The 15,034-nt window shown below is 51.9% G+C and overlaps 2 protein-coding genes across 2 annotated transcripts in view; one reads left to right on the top strand and one right to left on the bottom strand.

Annotated features, from left to right (window-relative positions):
* Positions 1-12,105, top strand: part of LOC142259785 (uncharacterized) — a 90,376-nt gene extending 78,271 nt beyond the window's left edge. Inside the window, exon 7 of the mRNA XM_075331892.1 lies at positions 11,952-12,105. Coding sequence (XP_075188007.1) covers positions 11,952-11,985 — 34 coding nt within the window. The 3' untranslated portion in view covers positions 11,986-12,105. The remainder of the gene's footprint in view (positions 1-11,951) is intronic.
* A 397-nt stretch (positions 12,106-12,502) lies between these two features.
* The window catches only part of LOC142259778 (tubulin alpha-3 chain-like), a 75,702-nt gene continuing 73,170 nt past the window's right edge, over positions 12,503-15,034 (bottom strand). The window contains exon 5 of the mRNA XM_075331886.1: positions 12,503-12,860. Coding sequence (XP_075188001.1) covers positions 12,564-12,860 — 297 coding nt within the window. The 3' untranslated portion in view covers positions 12,503-12,563. The remainder of the gene's footprint in view (positions 12,861-15,034) is intronic.

Here is a 15,034-nt window from a genome sequence, read left to right as displayed (position 1 = left end):
GGCTGTCGCCAGTCCAAAGGGCAGGTCTACGAACTGAAGATGCTCGTCTTCTATAACGAATCGCAGCAAACGCTGGTGCTCTGGAGCAATCGGCACGTGGAGATAAGCATCCTGATGTCTCTTGATGCTAGGAAATCTCCTTGAGACCTTGAGGCAATGACGGAGCGGAGGGATTCCATCCGGAACCGCCTGGTTTACACTGCTTTTTGAGCAGTTTTAGGTCTAGAACGGAACGGAAGAGCCGTCCTTTTTTGGCACCACAACCAGATTGGAGTAAAAACCGTGACCTTGTTCCTGAAGAGGAACAGGGATTATCACTCCTTCTGCCTGCAGAAGAGCATCGGCTCGGTCGAGAGGTGGGGAAGTTCTGAAGAATCGAGCCGGAGGACGAGAACAAAACTCTATCCTGTACACGTGAGACAAAATGTCTCTCACCCACCGGTCTTTGACCTGTGGCAGCTAAATGCCGCCAAAGCGGGAGAGTCTGCCACCGACCGCGGATGCGGAGAGAGAGGGCTGAAAGTCATGAGGAAACCGCCTTGGTAGCGGTTCCTCCGGCTGCCTTCTTTGGGCGTGATTGAGCCCGCCAGGAGTCTGAGCCCCTCTGAGCCTTTTGAGTCCTTTTGGACTAGGAAAATTGGGACCAGCCCGAGCCTGGAAAGGACCGAAACGTCGACTGTCCTTCCTTGGGTTTTGTTTGATCTGGGCTGGTGTAAGGAAGAATCCTTACCCTTGGCCTGTTTAATGATTTCATCCAATCGCTCAGCCAACAGTCTGTCACCAGATAATGGCAAACTGGTTAAGCCCTTTTTGGAAGCAGGAGCTGCCTTCCATTCCCTTAACCCCAAGGGTCTGCGCAAAACCACGGAGTTGGCGTACGCCACCGGCGTACGGCTCGTAGAGTCCAGGACAGCATGAATAGCGTAAGTCGCAATGCATGCGAGGTTAAGGACGCCACCTGCGGCACAGATGTACGTGTGACAGTGTCTATCTGCGCAAGACCAGCTGAAATAGCTTGGAGTGCCCATACGGCTGCGAATGCCGGAGCAAACGACACGCCGATAGCTTCACAGACAGATTTCAACCAGAGGTCCATCTGTCTGTCAATGGCATCTTTAAGTGAAGTCCCATCTTCCACTGCAACTATGGAGGATGGCGCGGCGGAGAAAAGCTTGTCTGGATAAGCGTAGTGTTTCTGGACTGCTCCTCTGAGTCAGAGAGGCCCAAAAAGTACTGAATTTACGCTTGGGATACCTGAAATGGAATTTCTCCTGCTGAAGCTGCCTCCTCCACTGGAGGGACTGAGGGAGAAATATCCACCAGTGTATTGATGGGCGCTATGAGATCATTCACCATGGCGTCCCATTAGGAGCATCCAGAATGAAAGCGGTCTCAGGATCAGAAACCTGATCAGCTACCTCATCATACAGAGAATCCTCTCGCTGAGACCCTGACCAGTGTGTGAAGTCGAGGGTCTCTCCCAGCGAGCTCGCTTAGGCTGTCTGGGACTGTCGTCCGTGTCAGAGCCTTCAGTCTGGGATGTATGGGACCCCCTTGGAGCCCCGGATTAGTTCCAACTGAGGGAGACCGGGGAGCCTTGATTCAACAATGCCCATGGTCTGAGTCACCGCCCTGGACTGCAAAGTTGCTAGAATTTTGTTCATAGTCCAAGACATTTTATCAGCAAAAAAACTGCAAACTCTGTCCTCTGGACAGTTTCACAGGTGGCCCTCTCTGGGCCACCACTAGCAGAGACTCTACCCATTAGGGGTTAGTGGAACCTGCCGGTAAAACAGCCTCACGTGCGGTACAGACAGCATAGAAAGCCTGTGCCTTGGCCCCCTTGCTCTATGCTGACGACATGCTGTTGTCTCCTCAGAGCTATCTAGGGGTATATCGCCAAGAAGCGACCGTACAGCCACAAGTCTCAGCCGCGCCGCAGCCTCCAGCGCGGCAGTTTCCCACAGATAAACTCACTCAGCTAAGCTGCAGTGAGTATAGTCCAAGCGCGCAGCGCTGTTGTCCTCGGCGCACTAACACGCCCAGCAATGCTGGCGTGTGTCTGTGTATGGTCTTGCAAATATAAGTACAAGGATAAAGTACACAAAAAAAAAACACTGTGGCAATAGTGGGGTCAGCACCAAGGTGCTGCTTACCGCCCGCATAAGCGGGTAAGTGGTCGCCAGAATCCCTTTGCTGGGTCTCCCAGAGCCTGTGTCCGTTCTCCAGCTTAGATTGCCTGCAGGAATGGCTGCCGGCGTCCTGTGAAGAGGGGCGGGCCGTGGGCGTGCCCCAGACAAGAGCGGGAAACTGGCGTCCCCCTGTGCCCAGTGAGAGGGCTGGAGTATGTAAATAAGACTCCAGCCCTCGGCGCTGATCATTGTACAGCGTCTCGCCCCTTCCCTGACTGGCAGGGTTGGGGGCGGGAACGAAACGTAACTAGGCCGCAAAAGCCGGGGACTAGATTTATAAGCGCTGCCGTCGTAAAAGCACGGCAGCGCGAAAGTCCCCGGCGCACCACAAGTCTCAGCCGCGCCGCAGCTCCAGCAGCGGCTGGCGCGGTAGTTCCCGACACATAAACTCACTCAGCTAAGCTGCAGTGAGTAAAGCCCAAGCGCGCAGCGCTACTGTCCCCGGCGCACTAACACACCCAGCAACGCTGGAGTGTGTCTGTGCATAGACTGTACGGGGACACAGAGTACCTTAACGTTGCAGGGCCTGTCCCTGACGATACTCCGCTCCATTCCAGCAGGATCTCCGGGTCTGTGGATGGAGCCCGGCCTCAGAGCCTGGAGGCCGGTAAGATCCCACTTCACCAGAGCCCTCAGGGGGATGGGGAAGGAAAGCAGCATGTGGGCTCCAGCCTCCGTACCCGCAATGGGTACCTCAACCTTAACAAACACCGCCGACAAGAGTGGGGTGAGAAGGGAGCATGCTGGGGGCCCTAGTATGGGCCCTCTTTTCTTCCATCCGACATAGTCAGCAGCTACTGCTGACTAAACAGTGGAGCTATGCGTGGATGTCTGACCTCCTTCGCACAAAGCTTGAAAACTGAGCAGCCCGTGATCCCACGGGGGGTGTATAGGCAGAAGGGGAGGGGCCTTACACTTTTTAGTGTAATACTTTGTGTGGCCTCCGGAGGCAGTAGCTATACACCCAATCGTCTGGGTCTCCCAATGGAGCGCCGAAGAAATTGAGTTGTCTGAGGTTGGGCCTCGGTTTGAGATGAAATGTGAGTAACAGTGAAAGATTTTTGCCAGGATCCGATTATCTCTTGTAGGATGAGCAGTGGTCTGCCATCCGCGGGTCTCAGGCAGGACAGAGTAGAGCCTGCCCGGTCCTGCGCACTATAAATGGTACAGACTGATCATTGCCATTAGTGAGGGGCTGTGATCTGGGCCCACGTCTTCAGCTTCGTAGCCTAGTTTCACACTTGCGTTGTTTTCCTTCAGTCACAATCCACCGTTTTGTAAAAGAGCGGAATCCATTAAGTGATTCCGCTGCTTCCCATAGACTTGTATGGACAACGGATTGCGACTGATGGACCTGTGTTGCTTCCGCTGGGCGACGCTGCGTTGCTTCCGCCGGGCAAAAGGAACGCAGCATATAACGTTTATTGAGCGGCGGAATCCTTTATTTTTCACTGCACATGCTCATCATTTTTTTTTTAATCACAGAAACTTTGTTTTGTCTCTCGATGGCCAAACGATCAGCTGATCGCCCGGCAGCCGGCTTTTGAGAGCGCTCAGCTGATCGCCCGGCAGCCGGCTTTTGAGAGCGCTCAGCTGATCGCCCGGCTTTTGAGAGCGCTCAGCTGATCGCCCGGCTTTTGAGAGCGCTCAGCTGATCGGCCGGCTTTTGAGAGCGCTCAGCTGATCGGCCGGCTTTTGAGAGCGCTCAGCTGATCGCCCGGCTTTTGAGAGCGCTCAGCTGATCGCCCGGCTTTTGAGAGCGCTCAGCTGATTGCCCGGCAGCCGGCTTTTGAGAGCGCTCAGTTGATTGCCCGGCAGCCGGCTTTTGAAAGCGCTCAGCTGATTGCCCGGCAGCCGGCTTTTGAGAGCGCTCAGCTGATTGCCCGGCAGCCGGCTTTTGAGAGCGCTCAGCTGATTGCCCGGCAGCCGGCTTTTGAGAGCGCTCAGCTGATTGCCCAGCAGCCGGCTTTTGAGAGCGCTCAGCTGATTGCCCGGCTTTTGAGAGCGCTCAGCTGATCACTCGGCTTTTGAGAGCGCTCAGCTGATCACTCGGCTTTTGAGAGCGCTCAGCTGATCGCCCGGCTTTTGAGAGCGCTCAGCTGATCGCCGGGTGATCAGCTGATCGTTCACAATAGTCTGCCGCCGGTTTCCCAACGTGGTTTCTGACAAATGGATGGTCCAATTCATCATTTGTGTATATTGTACGCCCCTTTTCATCTTTTTTATCTGACATTTTTGACCCAAACTACTTAAAATAGTACATGGGATTCAAGAATTTTGCATACAGCAAAAAAACTGCAACTCTTTAGTGGGAAATGTAACATTACGGGTAACACACGGGTACAATCTGATGTCATCACCCCTCCCCCTTCCTTTCCAAATGACTTGGTGGGATGAGAAGTATTATCACTGTTCAAACAAATATGTTGTAATATGATTTTATGTTCTAATAAAAATGTAATGTTTAAAAAAAAAAGTCACACAAAACAATTGCCAAAATAACTGGTGTATATAAAATCACTCGGGAGGGGGGAGGGGGGGGGCTGGAGTGGGGTTAAGACAAATTTTTCCAACCATTTAAAAGTTTAATTTCATGACTTTGTGTAAGACGTCTGCAGAAGCCGCAATGACAGTAACAATCTGAAAAGAAACCTTAAGGCCCTGTGCGCACTAGACATTGACTTTTCCTAAGGGAAAATCCGGACCCTCTGAAAGAATCCCGCACCTGCGCTAAAAAACGCACCAAAACCGCAACGAAATCCGCATGCTGTTTTTCCGCAGGTTGGTCCCTGCGGAGTTTTACCATTATCTATGGCAAAGAACGGAATTTTGTTTACTTACCGTAAATTCCTTTTCTTCTAGCTCTAATTGGGAGACCCAGACAATTGGGTGTATAGGCTATGCCTCCGGAGGCAGCACAAAGTATTACACTCAAAAGTGTTAAGCCCCTCCCCTTCTGCCTATACACCCCCCGTGCTCCCACGGGCTCCTCAGTTTTGGTGCAAAAGCAAGAAGGAGGAAATATAATTACAAACTGGTTTAAAGTAACTTCAATCCGAAGGAACATCGGAGAACTGAAACCATTCAACATGAACAACATGTGTATACAAAAAAACAGGGGCGGGTGCTGGGTCTCCCAATTAGAGCTAGAAGAAAAGGAATTTACGGTAAGTAAACAAAATTCCCTTCTTCTTTTTCGCTCTATTGGGAGACCCAGACAATTGGGACGTCCAAAAGCAGTCCCTGGGTGGGTAAAATAATACCTCGTAAGAGAGCCGTAAAACGGCCCTTTCCTACAGGTGGGCAACCGCCGCCTGAAGGACTCGTCTACCTAGGCTGGCATCCGCCGCAGCATAGGTATGCACCTGATAGTGTTTCATGAAAGTGTGCAGGCTCGACCAGGTAGCCGCCTGACACACCTGCTGAGCCGTAGCCTGGTGCCTCAAAGCCCAGGACGCGCCCACGGCTCTGGTAGAATGGGCCTTCAGCCCTGAGGGAATCGGAAGCCCAGCCGAACGGTAAGCTTCGATAATTGGCTCTTTGATCCACCGAGCCAGGGTTGATTTGGAAGCCTGTGACCCTTTACGCTGGCCAGCGACAAGGACAAAGAGTGCATCCGAGCGGCGCAGGGGCGCCGTACGAGAAATGTAGAATCTGAGTGCTCTCACCAGATCTAACAAGTGCAAATCCTTTTCACATTGGTGAACTGGATGAGGATAAAAAGAAGGTAAGGAGATATCCTGATTGAGATGAAAGGGGGATACAACCTTAGGGAGAAATTCCGGAACCGGACGTAGAACCACCTTGTCCTGGTGAAACACCAGAAAAGGGGCTTTGCATGACAACGCTGCTAGCTCAGACACTCTCCGAAGAGAGGTGACTGCTACTAGGAAGACCACCTTCTGCGAAAGGCGTGAGAGAGAGATATCTCTCATTGGCTCGAATGGTGGTTTCTGAAGAACCATCAGCACCCTGTTCAGATCCCAGGGTTCTAACGGCCGCTTGTAAGGTGGAACGATGTGACAAACTCCCTGCAGGAACGTGCGTACCTGTGGAAGTCTAGCTAGGCGCTTCTGGAAAAACACCGAGAGCGCAGAAACTTGTCCCTTAAGGGAGCCAAGCGACAAACCCTTTTCCAGTCCAGATTGAAGGAAGGACAGAAAAGTAGGTAATGCAAATGGCCAGGGAGAAAAACCCTGAGCAGAGCACCATGACAGAAAAAATTTCCACGTCCTGTGATAGATCTTGGCGGACGTTGGTTTCCTAGCCTGTCTCATAGTGGCAATGACATCCTGAGATAATCCTGAAGACGCTAGGATCCAGGACTCAATGGCCACACAGTCAGGTTGAGGGCCGCAGAATTCAGATGGAAAAACGGCCCTTGAGACAGCAAGTCTGTTCGGTCTGGTAGTGCCCACGGTTGGCCGACCGTGAGATGCCACAGATCCGGGTACCACGACCTCCTCGGCCAGTCTGGAGCGACGAGGATGGCGCGGCGGCAGTCGGCCCTGATCTTGCGTAACACTCTGGGCAACAGTGCCAGCGGAGGAAACACATACGGGAGCTGAAACTGCGACCAATCCTGAACTAAGGCGTCTGCCGCCAGAGCTCTGGGGTCTTGAGACCGTGCCATGAACATTGGTACCTTGTTGTTGTGCCGGGACGCCATGAGGTCGACGTCCGGCTCCCCCCAGCGGCAACAGATCTCCTGAAACACGTCCGGGTGAAGGGACCATTCCCCTGCGTCCATGCCCTGGCGACTGAGATAATCTGCTTCCCAGTTTTCCACGCCTGGGATGTGAACTGCGGATATGGTGGAGGACGTGGCTTCCACCCACATCAAGATCCGCCGGACTTCCTGAAAGGCCTGACGACTGCGTGTGCCGCCTTGGTGATTGATGTATGCCACCGCTGTGGAATTGTCCGACTGAATTCGGATCTGCTTGCCTGCCAGCCACTGCTGGAACGCCTTTAGGGCAAGATACACTGCCCGAATTTCCAGAACATTGATCTGAAGCGAGGACTCTTGCCGGGTCCACGTACCCTGAGTCCTGTGGTGGAGAAAAAAACGCTCCCCATCCTGACAGACTCGCGTCTGTCGTGACTACTTCCCATGATGGGGGAAGGAAGGATTTCCCCTTCGATAATGAAGTGGGAAGAAGCCACCACCGAAGGGAGGCTTTGGTCGCCTGAGAGAGGGAGACGGTCCTGTCGAGGGACGTCGGCTTCCTGTCCCATTTGCGTAGGATGTCCCATTGAAGGGGACGCAGGTGAAACTGCGCGAAAGGGACTGCTTCCATTGCTGCCACCATCTTCCCCAAGAAGTGCATGAGGCGCCTCAAGGGGTGTGACTGGCCTTGAAGGAGAGACTGTACCCCTTTCTGTAGTGACTGCTGTTTGATCAGCGGAAGCTTCACTATCGCTGAGAGGGAATGAAACTCCATGCCAAGGTACGTCAGCGATTGGGCCGGTGTCAGATTTGACTTTGGAAAATTGATGATCCACCCGAAACTCTGGAGAGTCCCCAGGGTAACGTCGAGGCTGTGTTGGCATGCCTCTTGAGAGGGTGCCTTGATCAACAGATCGTCCAAGTACGGGATCACAGAATGACCCTGAGAATGGAGGACCGCTACTACAGTAGCCATAACCTTGGTGAAAACCCGTGGGGCTGTTGCCAGGCCGAATGGTAGTGCCACGAACTGTAGGTGTTCGTTTTCCATGGCGAAGCGCAAGAAGCGTTGGTGCTCTGGGGCAATCGGAACGTGGAGATAAGCATCTTTGATATCGATCGATGCAAGGAAATCTCCCTGGGACATTGAGGCGATGACGGAACGGAGGGATTCCATCCGGAACCGCCTGGTCTTTACGTGTTTGTTGAGAAGTTTCAGGTCCAGGACAGGACGGAAGGACCCGTCCTTCTTTGGGACCACCAACAAGTTGGAGTAAAAACCGTGGCCCTGTTGCTGAAGAGGAACAGGGACCACCACTCCTTCTGCCTTCAGGGTGCCCAGCGCCTGCCGAAGAGCCTCGGCTCGCTCGGGAGGCGGAGAGGACCGGAAGAATCGAGTCGGGGGACGAGAGATGAACTCTATCTTGTAACCGTGAGAGAGAATGTCTCTCACCCAGCGGTCTTTTATTTGTGGCAGCCAGGTGTCGCAAAAGCGGGAGAGCCTGCCACCGACCGAGGATGCTACTAGAGGAGGTAGAAAGTCATGAGGCAGCCGCTTTGTTAGCGGTGCTCCCAATGGCCTTTTTAGGACGTGACTTAGACCGCCATGCATCAGAGTTCCTTTGTTCTTTCTGAGACCTTTTGGACGAGGAGAATTGGGACCTGCCCGCGCCCCGAAAGGACCGAAACCTCGACTGCCCTCTCCTCTGTTGGGAGAGGTTCTGCTTGGGCTGGGGTAAGGATGTATCCTTTCCCTTGGATTGTTTGATGATTTCATCCAGGCGCTCGCCAAAGAGCCTGTCGCCAGAAATTGGCAAACCGGTTAAACGCTTTTTTGGAAGCGGAATCTGCCTTCCACTCCCGTAGCCACAAGGCCCTGCGGACTACTACCGAATTGGCGGTCGCAACTGCCGTACGGCTCACAGAGTCCAGGACAGCATTCATAGCGTAAGACGCAATTGCCGAGGTCTGGGAGGTAATGGAAGCCACTTGTGGCGCGGCCGCTTCAACTTTCGCTTGACCTGCTGATATAGCTTGTAGCGCCCATACGGCTGCGAATGCTGGGGCAAAAGAAGCTCCGATAGCTTCATAGATGGATTTCATCCAGAGCTCCATCTGCCTGTCAGTGGCATGTTTAAGCGAGGCCCCATCTTCCACTGCAAGTATGGATCTAGCCGCCAGTCTGGAGATTGGAGGATCCACTTTGGGACATTGAATCCAACCTTTAACCACTTCCGGGGGAAAAGGATAACGTGTATCCTTAAGGCGCTTAGAGAAACGCTTATCCGGACAAGCATGGTGATTCTGGATTGCCTCTCTGAAATCAGAGTGGTCTAGAAACATACTCTGTGTACGCTTGGGGAACCTGAAGCGAAATTTCTCCTGCTGAGAATCTGACTCCTCCGCCGGAGGGGCTGAGGGAAGAATATCCAGCAACTGATGAATGGATGCAATAAGATCATTCACTATGGCGTCCCCGTCTGGAGAATTAAGATTGAGAGCGCTCCCAGGATCAGAATCCTGATCAGCTGTCTCCGCATCATCAACCAGAGAATCCCCCCGCTGAGACCCTAAACAATATGATGTCGAGGGAATTCTAAGCGGGCCCGCTTAGACGATCTGGGGCTAGGTTCTAAGTCCGAACCCTCCGTCTGGGATGTATGAGATACCCCGTGAGGACATTGTTGGTCCAACTGAGGGGGGTCAGGGAACAATGATTCAACAGAGTCCCTTTGCTGAGATACCGGTCTGGACTGCAAGGCTTCTAGTATCTTAGCCATAGTCTCAGATAGTTGATCCTTAAAGGCTGTAAACTCAGTCCCTGTCACCTGGACAGTGACAACAGGTGGCTCCCCCTGGGCCCCTCTTGGCAGAGGATCCGGCTGAGGAAGTGTCACAGGGGTCGAACACTGTACACAATGAGGGTCAGTGGAACCTGCCGGTAGCTGGGTCTTACATGCGGCGCAGGCAACATAATAAGCCTGTGTTTTGGCACCCCTGCCTTTTGTGGGCGCCATGCTATAGTTTTCCCTGAGTAACACAATAGGGTATATAGCCAGAAAGAACTGTGCTCATACAGTGTAAATTATATACAGTACACAAATAATGTACCAATACAATACAGCACCATGGGGCTAGCACCACATGTGCTGCTTACCAGCCGCCTAAGCGGTTGTGAGGCCACCAGAGACCGTGTCTGGGTCTCCGATGAATATGTCCCTCTCTGCAGCGTCGGTGGAGCTGACAGGAATGGCTGCGGCGTCCTGACGAGCTGAGGAAGCTGTGGGCGTGGCCTAGAAAGAGCGCGAAATGGGCGCTCATACTGTGCACAGTGAGGGGAGTGGAGCATGTAAATCATACTCCAGCCCTCATTGCTGCTCGCTCCGTGCAGCGTCCCGCCCTTCCCCTGCCTGTCAGGGCTGAGGGCGGGAGAAAAAAAGGGAAACTAGGCCGCAATGAAGCCGGGGACTGTAGTAATAAACGCGGCCGCCGTAAAAGCGCGGTCGCGTGAAAGTCCCCGGCGAACTACAAGTCCCAGCCGCGCCGCAGTGTCCCGTGGCAACGGCGGTCAGTGCGGTAGCCCTTACATATAAACACACTCAGCGACGCTGAGTGTGTAATGGCACATATAGACCCGGTCAGCGCCGCGGTCCCCGGTGCACTAGCACACCCAGCAAAGCTGAGGTGATGCCGTGCGCGGTCCCCATAGGGATACAGAGTACCTTTAAGATGCAGGGCCATGTCCCTGAACGATACCCGGCTCCTATCCATCAGGCTCCACAGGAGTTGTGGATGAAGCCCGGTCTCAGTGCCTGGAGACCGATAAGATCCCACTTCACCCAGAGCCCTAAGGGGGATGGGGAAGGAAAACAGCATGTGGGCTCCAGCCTCCGTACCCGCAATGGATACCTCAACCTTAACAACACCGCCGACAAAAGTGGGGTGAGAAGGGAGCATGCTGGGGGCCCTATATGGGCCCACTTTTCTTCCATCCGACCTAGTGAGCAGCTGCTGCTGACTAATCTGTGGAGCTGTGTGTGCAGGTCTGCCTCCTTCGCACAAAGCAAAAAACTGAGGAGCCCGTGGGAGCACGGGGGGTGTATAGGCAGAAGGGGAGGGGCTTAACACTTTTGAGTGTAATACTTTGTGCTGCCTCCGGAGGCATAGCCTATACACCCAATTGTCTGGGTCTCCCAATAGAGCGAAAAAGAAAACTGCAGGTGCCTGCGGAAAAGAAGTGACATGCACATTAATTCCACAGGTATAAAAAAACACATTTTTTTTTAAACCCATAGGTTTTGCTGGGGAAAGACTGTAGCAATGTTAAAAACATTTTCTGCAGCAAATCTGTGGTAAAAGCCGCAGCGTGTGCACAGGGCCTTAAAAAGCAGCAAATAGTTTGATGAATTTGTCGCAAACCACTGTCACTAAGGGAAGAGTCGGACGGGGATGGCAGGCTTGGACTGGCCGGCGGCTCTCCCCACCCGAGCACAACGGCCTCATGCTCCTCTATGCAGCAGTCACTCTTTGGTGGGGAGAGCATTGCAATCCCCGTCCGAGTTATACGATCGTCCGACTCTTCACAGATTAAAGCTTTGTGCCCACGGGACTCTGTACCAGTGGATTTTGCTGCTGAAAACCTGCGGATTTATCTGGATTTTCTAGATAAATCAGGAGGTTTTAGCAAGTACAGACACTCCCCATGTTATCCTATGGGACATGGGGAGTGCTGTGTCCATGCTGCGGTATGTGCGGCTGCAGAATATGCTGCAGATGTCCTGCAGCCGCACGTAACTACATGTTAATTATTCCTGCGGACGTTCCGCCTCTCCACTATGGAGACTTCCGTGGGTAAGTCACATGAATGTCCGCAGGTTTCCCGCAGATATTTCGCTGGAATCCCGTAGGTATGGATAGCTGCGGATTCCGGGGATCAGCTGCGGGAAACCTGCGGATATATCCGCGAGTACAGTGTCCCGGGGCCACATAGCCTAAGACGTTTTCATGTAGAAACCCCTGTGAAATGCTGTGATGTATCAGGGCCCCAGCGTCAGCGCTCCGTACTTATCACCGGCTGTTACTCTTTGCAGTGTACATGATAAAGCTGGGCACCCTGGAGAATGAGGGCACGGCAGAGGTGGAGTGGCGCTGGCATCCATACACCAACACCGCTAAGAAGAGGAAATATCTCACCAATGAATAGTATTTGTGTGTTACCTGTAAATAAAGATCTTTATATAAGGACGGGACGTGGAGAATCTCTTCAATGTAACTTATTTTAATGAGTGTAAACTGTAACCTACAGAGAACAAGTAACAGAATAACCACTAATAACTGCTAATAACCACTAATAACTGCTAATAACCCCTAATAACTGCTAATAACCCCTAATAACTGCTAATAACCACTAATAACTGCTAATAACCACTAATAACTGCTAATAACCCCTAATAACTGCTAATAACCCCTAATAACTGCTAATAACCCCTAATAACTGCTAATAACCACTAATACCTGCTAATAACCACTAATAACTGCTAATAACCACTAATACCTGCTAATAACCACTAATAACTGCTAATAACCCCTAATAACTGCTAATAACCACTAATAACTGCTAATAACCACTAATAACTGCTAATAACCACTAATAACTGCTAATAACCACTAATACCTCTCCTATCCCATCGGCTGCTCCTTCCTCAGTACTCCTCTCCCTCTTCAGCCTCCGCGTCTACAGAGTCTATTCCCACTTCTTCGTAGTCCTTTTCCAGCGCGGCCAGATCTTCTCGGGCCTCGGAGAATTCTCCTTCCTCCATTCCCTCTCCCACGTACCAGTGCACGAAGGCTCGCTTGGCGTACATCAGATCGAACTTGTGGTCCAGCCGGGCCCAGGCCTCTGCGATGGCCGTAGTGTTGCTCAGCATGCACACAGCGCGCTGCACTTTGGCCAGGTCTCCCCCGGGCACCACTGTTGGGGGCTGGTAGTTGATTCCGACCTGAGGGGAGAGGTAATAAGCGGTAAGCTCTGACAGCCGGCTTCTATGCAGCGTAAGGAGACTCCCAACTCCCATTTGGCTGATTCTTCATTCATTTAGGCTAAGTTCACACTTCCGTTGTTTTGCTTCAGTCACAATCCATCGCCTTGAGGAATTACGGTATCCTGCAAAATATTTTGCAGGAATCCAGTTTTTCCCCATAGACTTCTATTAACGACAGATTGTGACTGATGATGCTGCGTTGCATCCGCTGCGTGACGGTCAGTTGTTTTTTGACTGACCGCCGGGCGGGAGCAACGCAGCATGTAACGGTTTGATCCGTAGGATTTCGTGCGCATGCGCTCTCTGGCTCCCTGCACCCGTAACCAGGATACACATAGGGTTACTAACCAATGCGCTTTGGTTAGTTACCCGATATTTACACTGGTTACGTGTGCAGGGAGCCAGCGCTGAGCGGTGTATGCTGTAACCAAGATAAATATCGGGTAACCAAGCAAAAAGTGCTTTGCTTTTAACTGATATTTACCCTGGCCCTCGCCCTCCCCAGCCTGAGAATATCGGGCCGCCGCTGTGTGCTTACCCGGCTGGACGGTAAAAATACGGCGGAGCACACGCTTTTTTTTTTAATCTGTACATTGGATTTCTATGTGTCTGTGCATTATATATGTATACTTCCTACACCACTGAAAATGGAGGAACTTCCTCTTCCTCTTCTAGTCACATCACGTCCTTGCAAAACACAGGGCAGTGATGTACACTATGTCCCGAAAAACGTGAAACAACGCGGGAATAACGCAGGAAAACGCAATGAAACGCACATGATTTGCTACCTGCGCTATTCCTGCGCTATTTCATGATTACATTGCAGTCAATGGAGTGAATAACGCAGCTACCTGCAGAAAAGAAGTGACTGCTCATTCTTTTTCTTAAGAAAATTATTTCGGTAGATTTTCTTAAGAAAAAACGCAGTGTGCGCACAGCTATTTTTTTTTTTCCCATAGGTTTTGCTGGGGAATGTCTGCAGAAAGGCACAACCATTTTCTCAAGAAATTTCTGCAGCAAAAACGCACAAAAAGAAGGGAATTTTGTTTACTTATCGTAAATTCCTTTTCTTCTAGCTCCAATTGGGAGACCCAGACAATTGGGTGTATAGCTTCTGCCTCCGGAGGCCACACAAAGTATTACACTTAAAATTGTAAAGCCCCTCCCCTCTGCTATACACCCTCCCGTGCATCACGGGCTCCTCAGTTTTGGTGCAAAAGCAGGAAGGAGGAAACTTATAAATTGGTCTAAGGTAAATTCAATCCGAAGGATGTTCGGAGAACTGAAACCATAACCAAGAACAACAGCCCGAAGGGAACAGGGGCGGGTGCTGGGTCTCCCAATTGGAGCTAGAAGAAAAGGAATTTACGGTAAGTAAACAAAATTCCCTTCTTCTTTGTCGCTCCATTGGGAGACCCAGACAATTGGGACGTCCAAAAGCAGTCCCTGGGTGGGTAAAAGAATACCTCGGTAAAAGGGCCGTAAAACGGCTCCGTCCTACAGGTGGACAACCGCCGCCTGAAGGACTCGCCTACCTAAGCTGGCATCTGCCGAAGCGTAGGTATGCACTAGATAGTGCTTCGTGAAAGTGTGCAGACACGACCAGGTAGTCGCCTGACACACCTGCTGAGCCGTAGCCTGGTGCAGCAATGCCCAGGACTCACCCACGGCTCTGGCAGAATGGGCCTCCAGCCCTGAAGGGACCGGAAGCCCAGTAGAACGGTAGGCTGCAAGAATTGGTTCCTTGATCCACTGAGCCAAGTTGACTTGGAAGCCTGCGACCCTTTACGCTGGCCAGCGACAAGGACAAAGAGCGCATCCGAGCGGCGCAGGGGCGCCGTACGAGAAATGTAGTCTGAGTGCTCTCACCAGACCTAACAAGTGCAAATCCTTTTCACATCGGTGAACTGGATGAGGACAAAAAAGAAGGTAAGAAGATATCCTGATTGAGATGAAAAGAGGATACCACCTTCGGGAGAAATTCCGGAACCGGACGCAGAACCACCTTGTCCTGGTGAAACACCAGGAAGTTGGGCTTTGCATGACAGTGCTGCTATTTCAGACACTCTGCGGAGTGACGTGACTGCCACTAGGAAGACCACCTTCTGCGAAAAGCATGAAAGAGAAATATC

Source organism: Anomaloglossus baeobatrachus, assembly GCF_048569485.1.
Source record: "Anomaloglossus baeobatrachus isolate aAnoBae1 chromosome 9 unlocalized genomic scaffold, aAnoBae1.hap1 SUPER_9_unloc_4, whole genome shotgun sequence".
Classification (NCBI taxonomy): domain Eukaryota; kingdom Metazoa; phylum Chordata; class Amphibia; order Anura; family Aromobatidae; genus Anomaloglossus; species Anomaloglossus baeobatrachus.
Note: the sequence above shows the minus strand (reverse complement) of the source record. Positions and strands in the feature narration are given on the sequence as shown.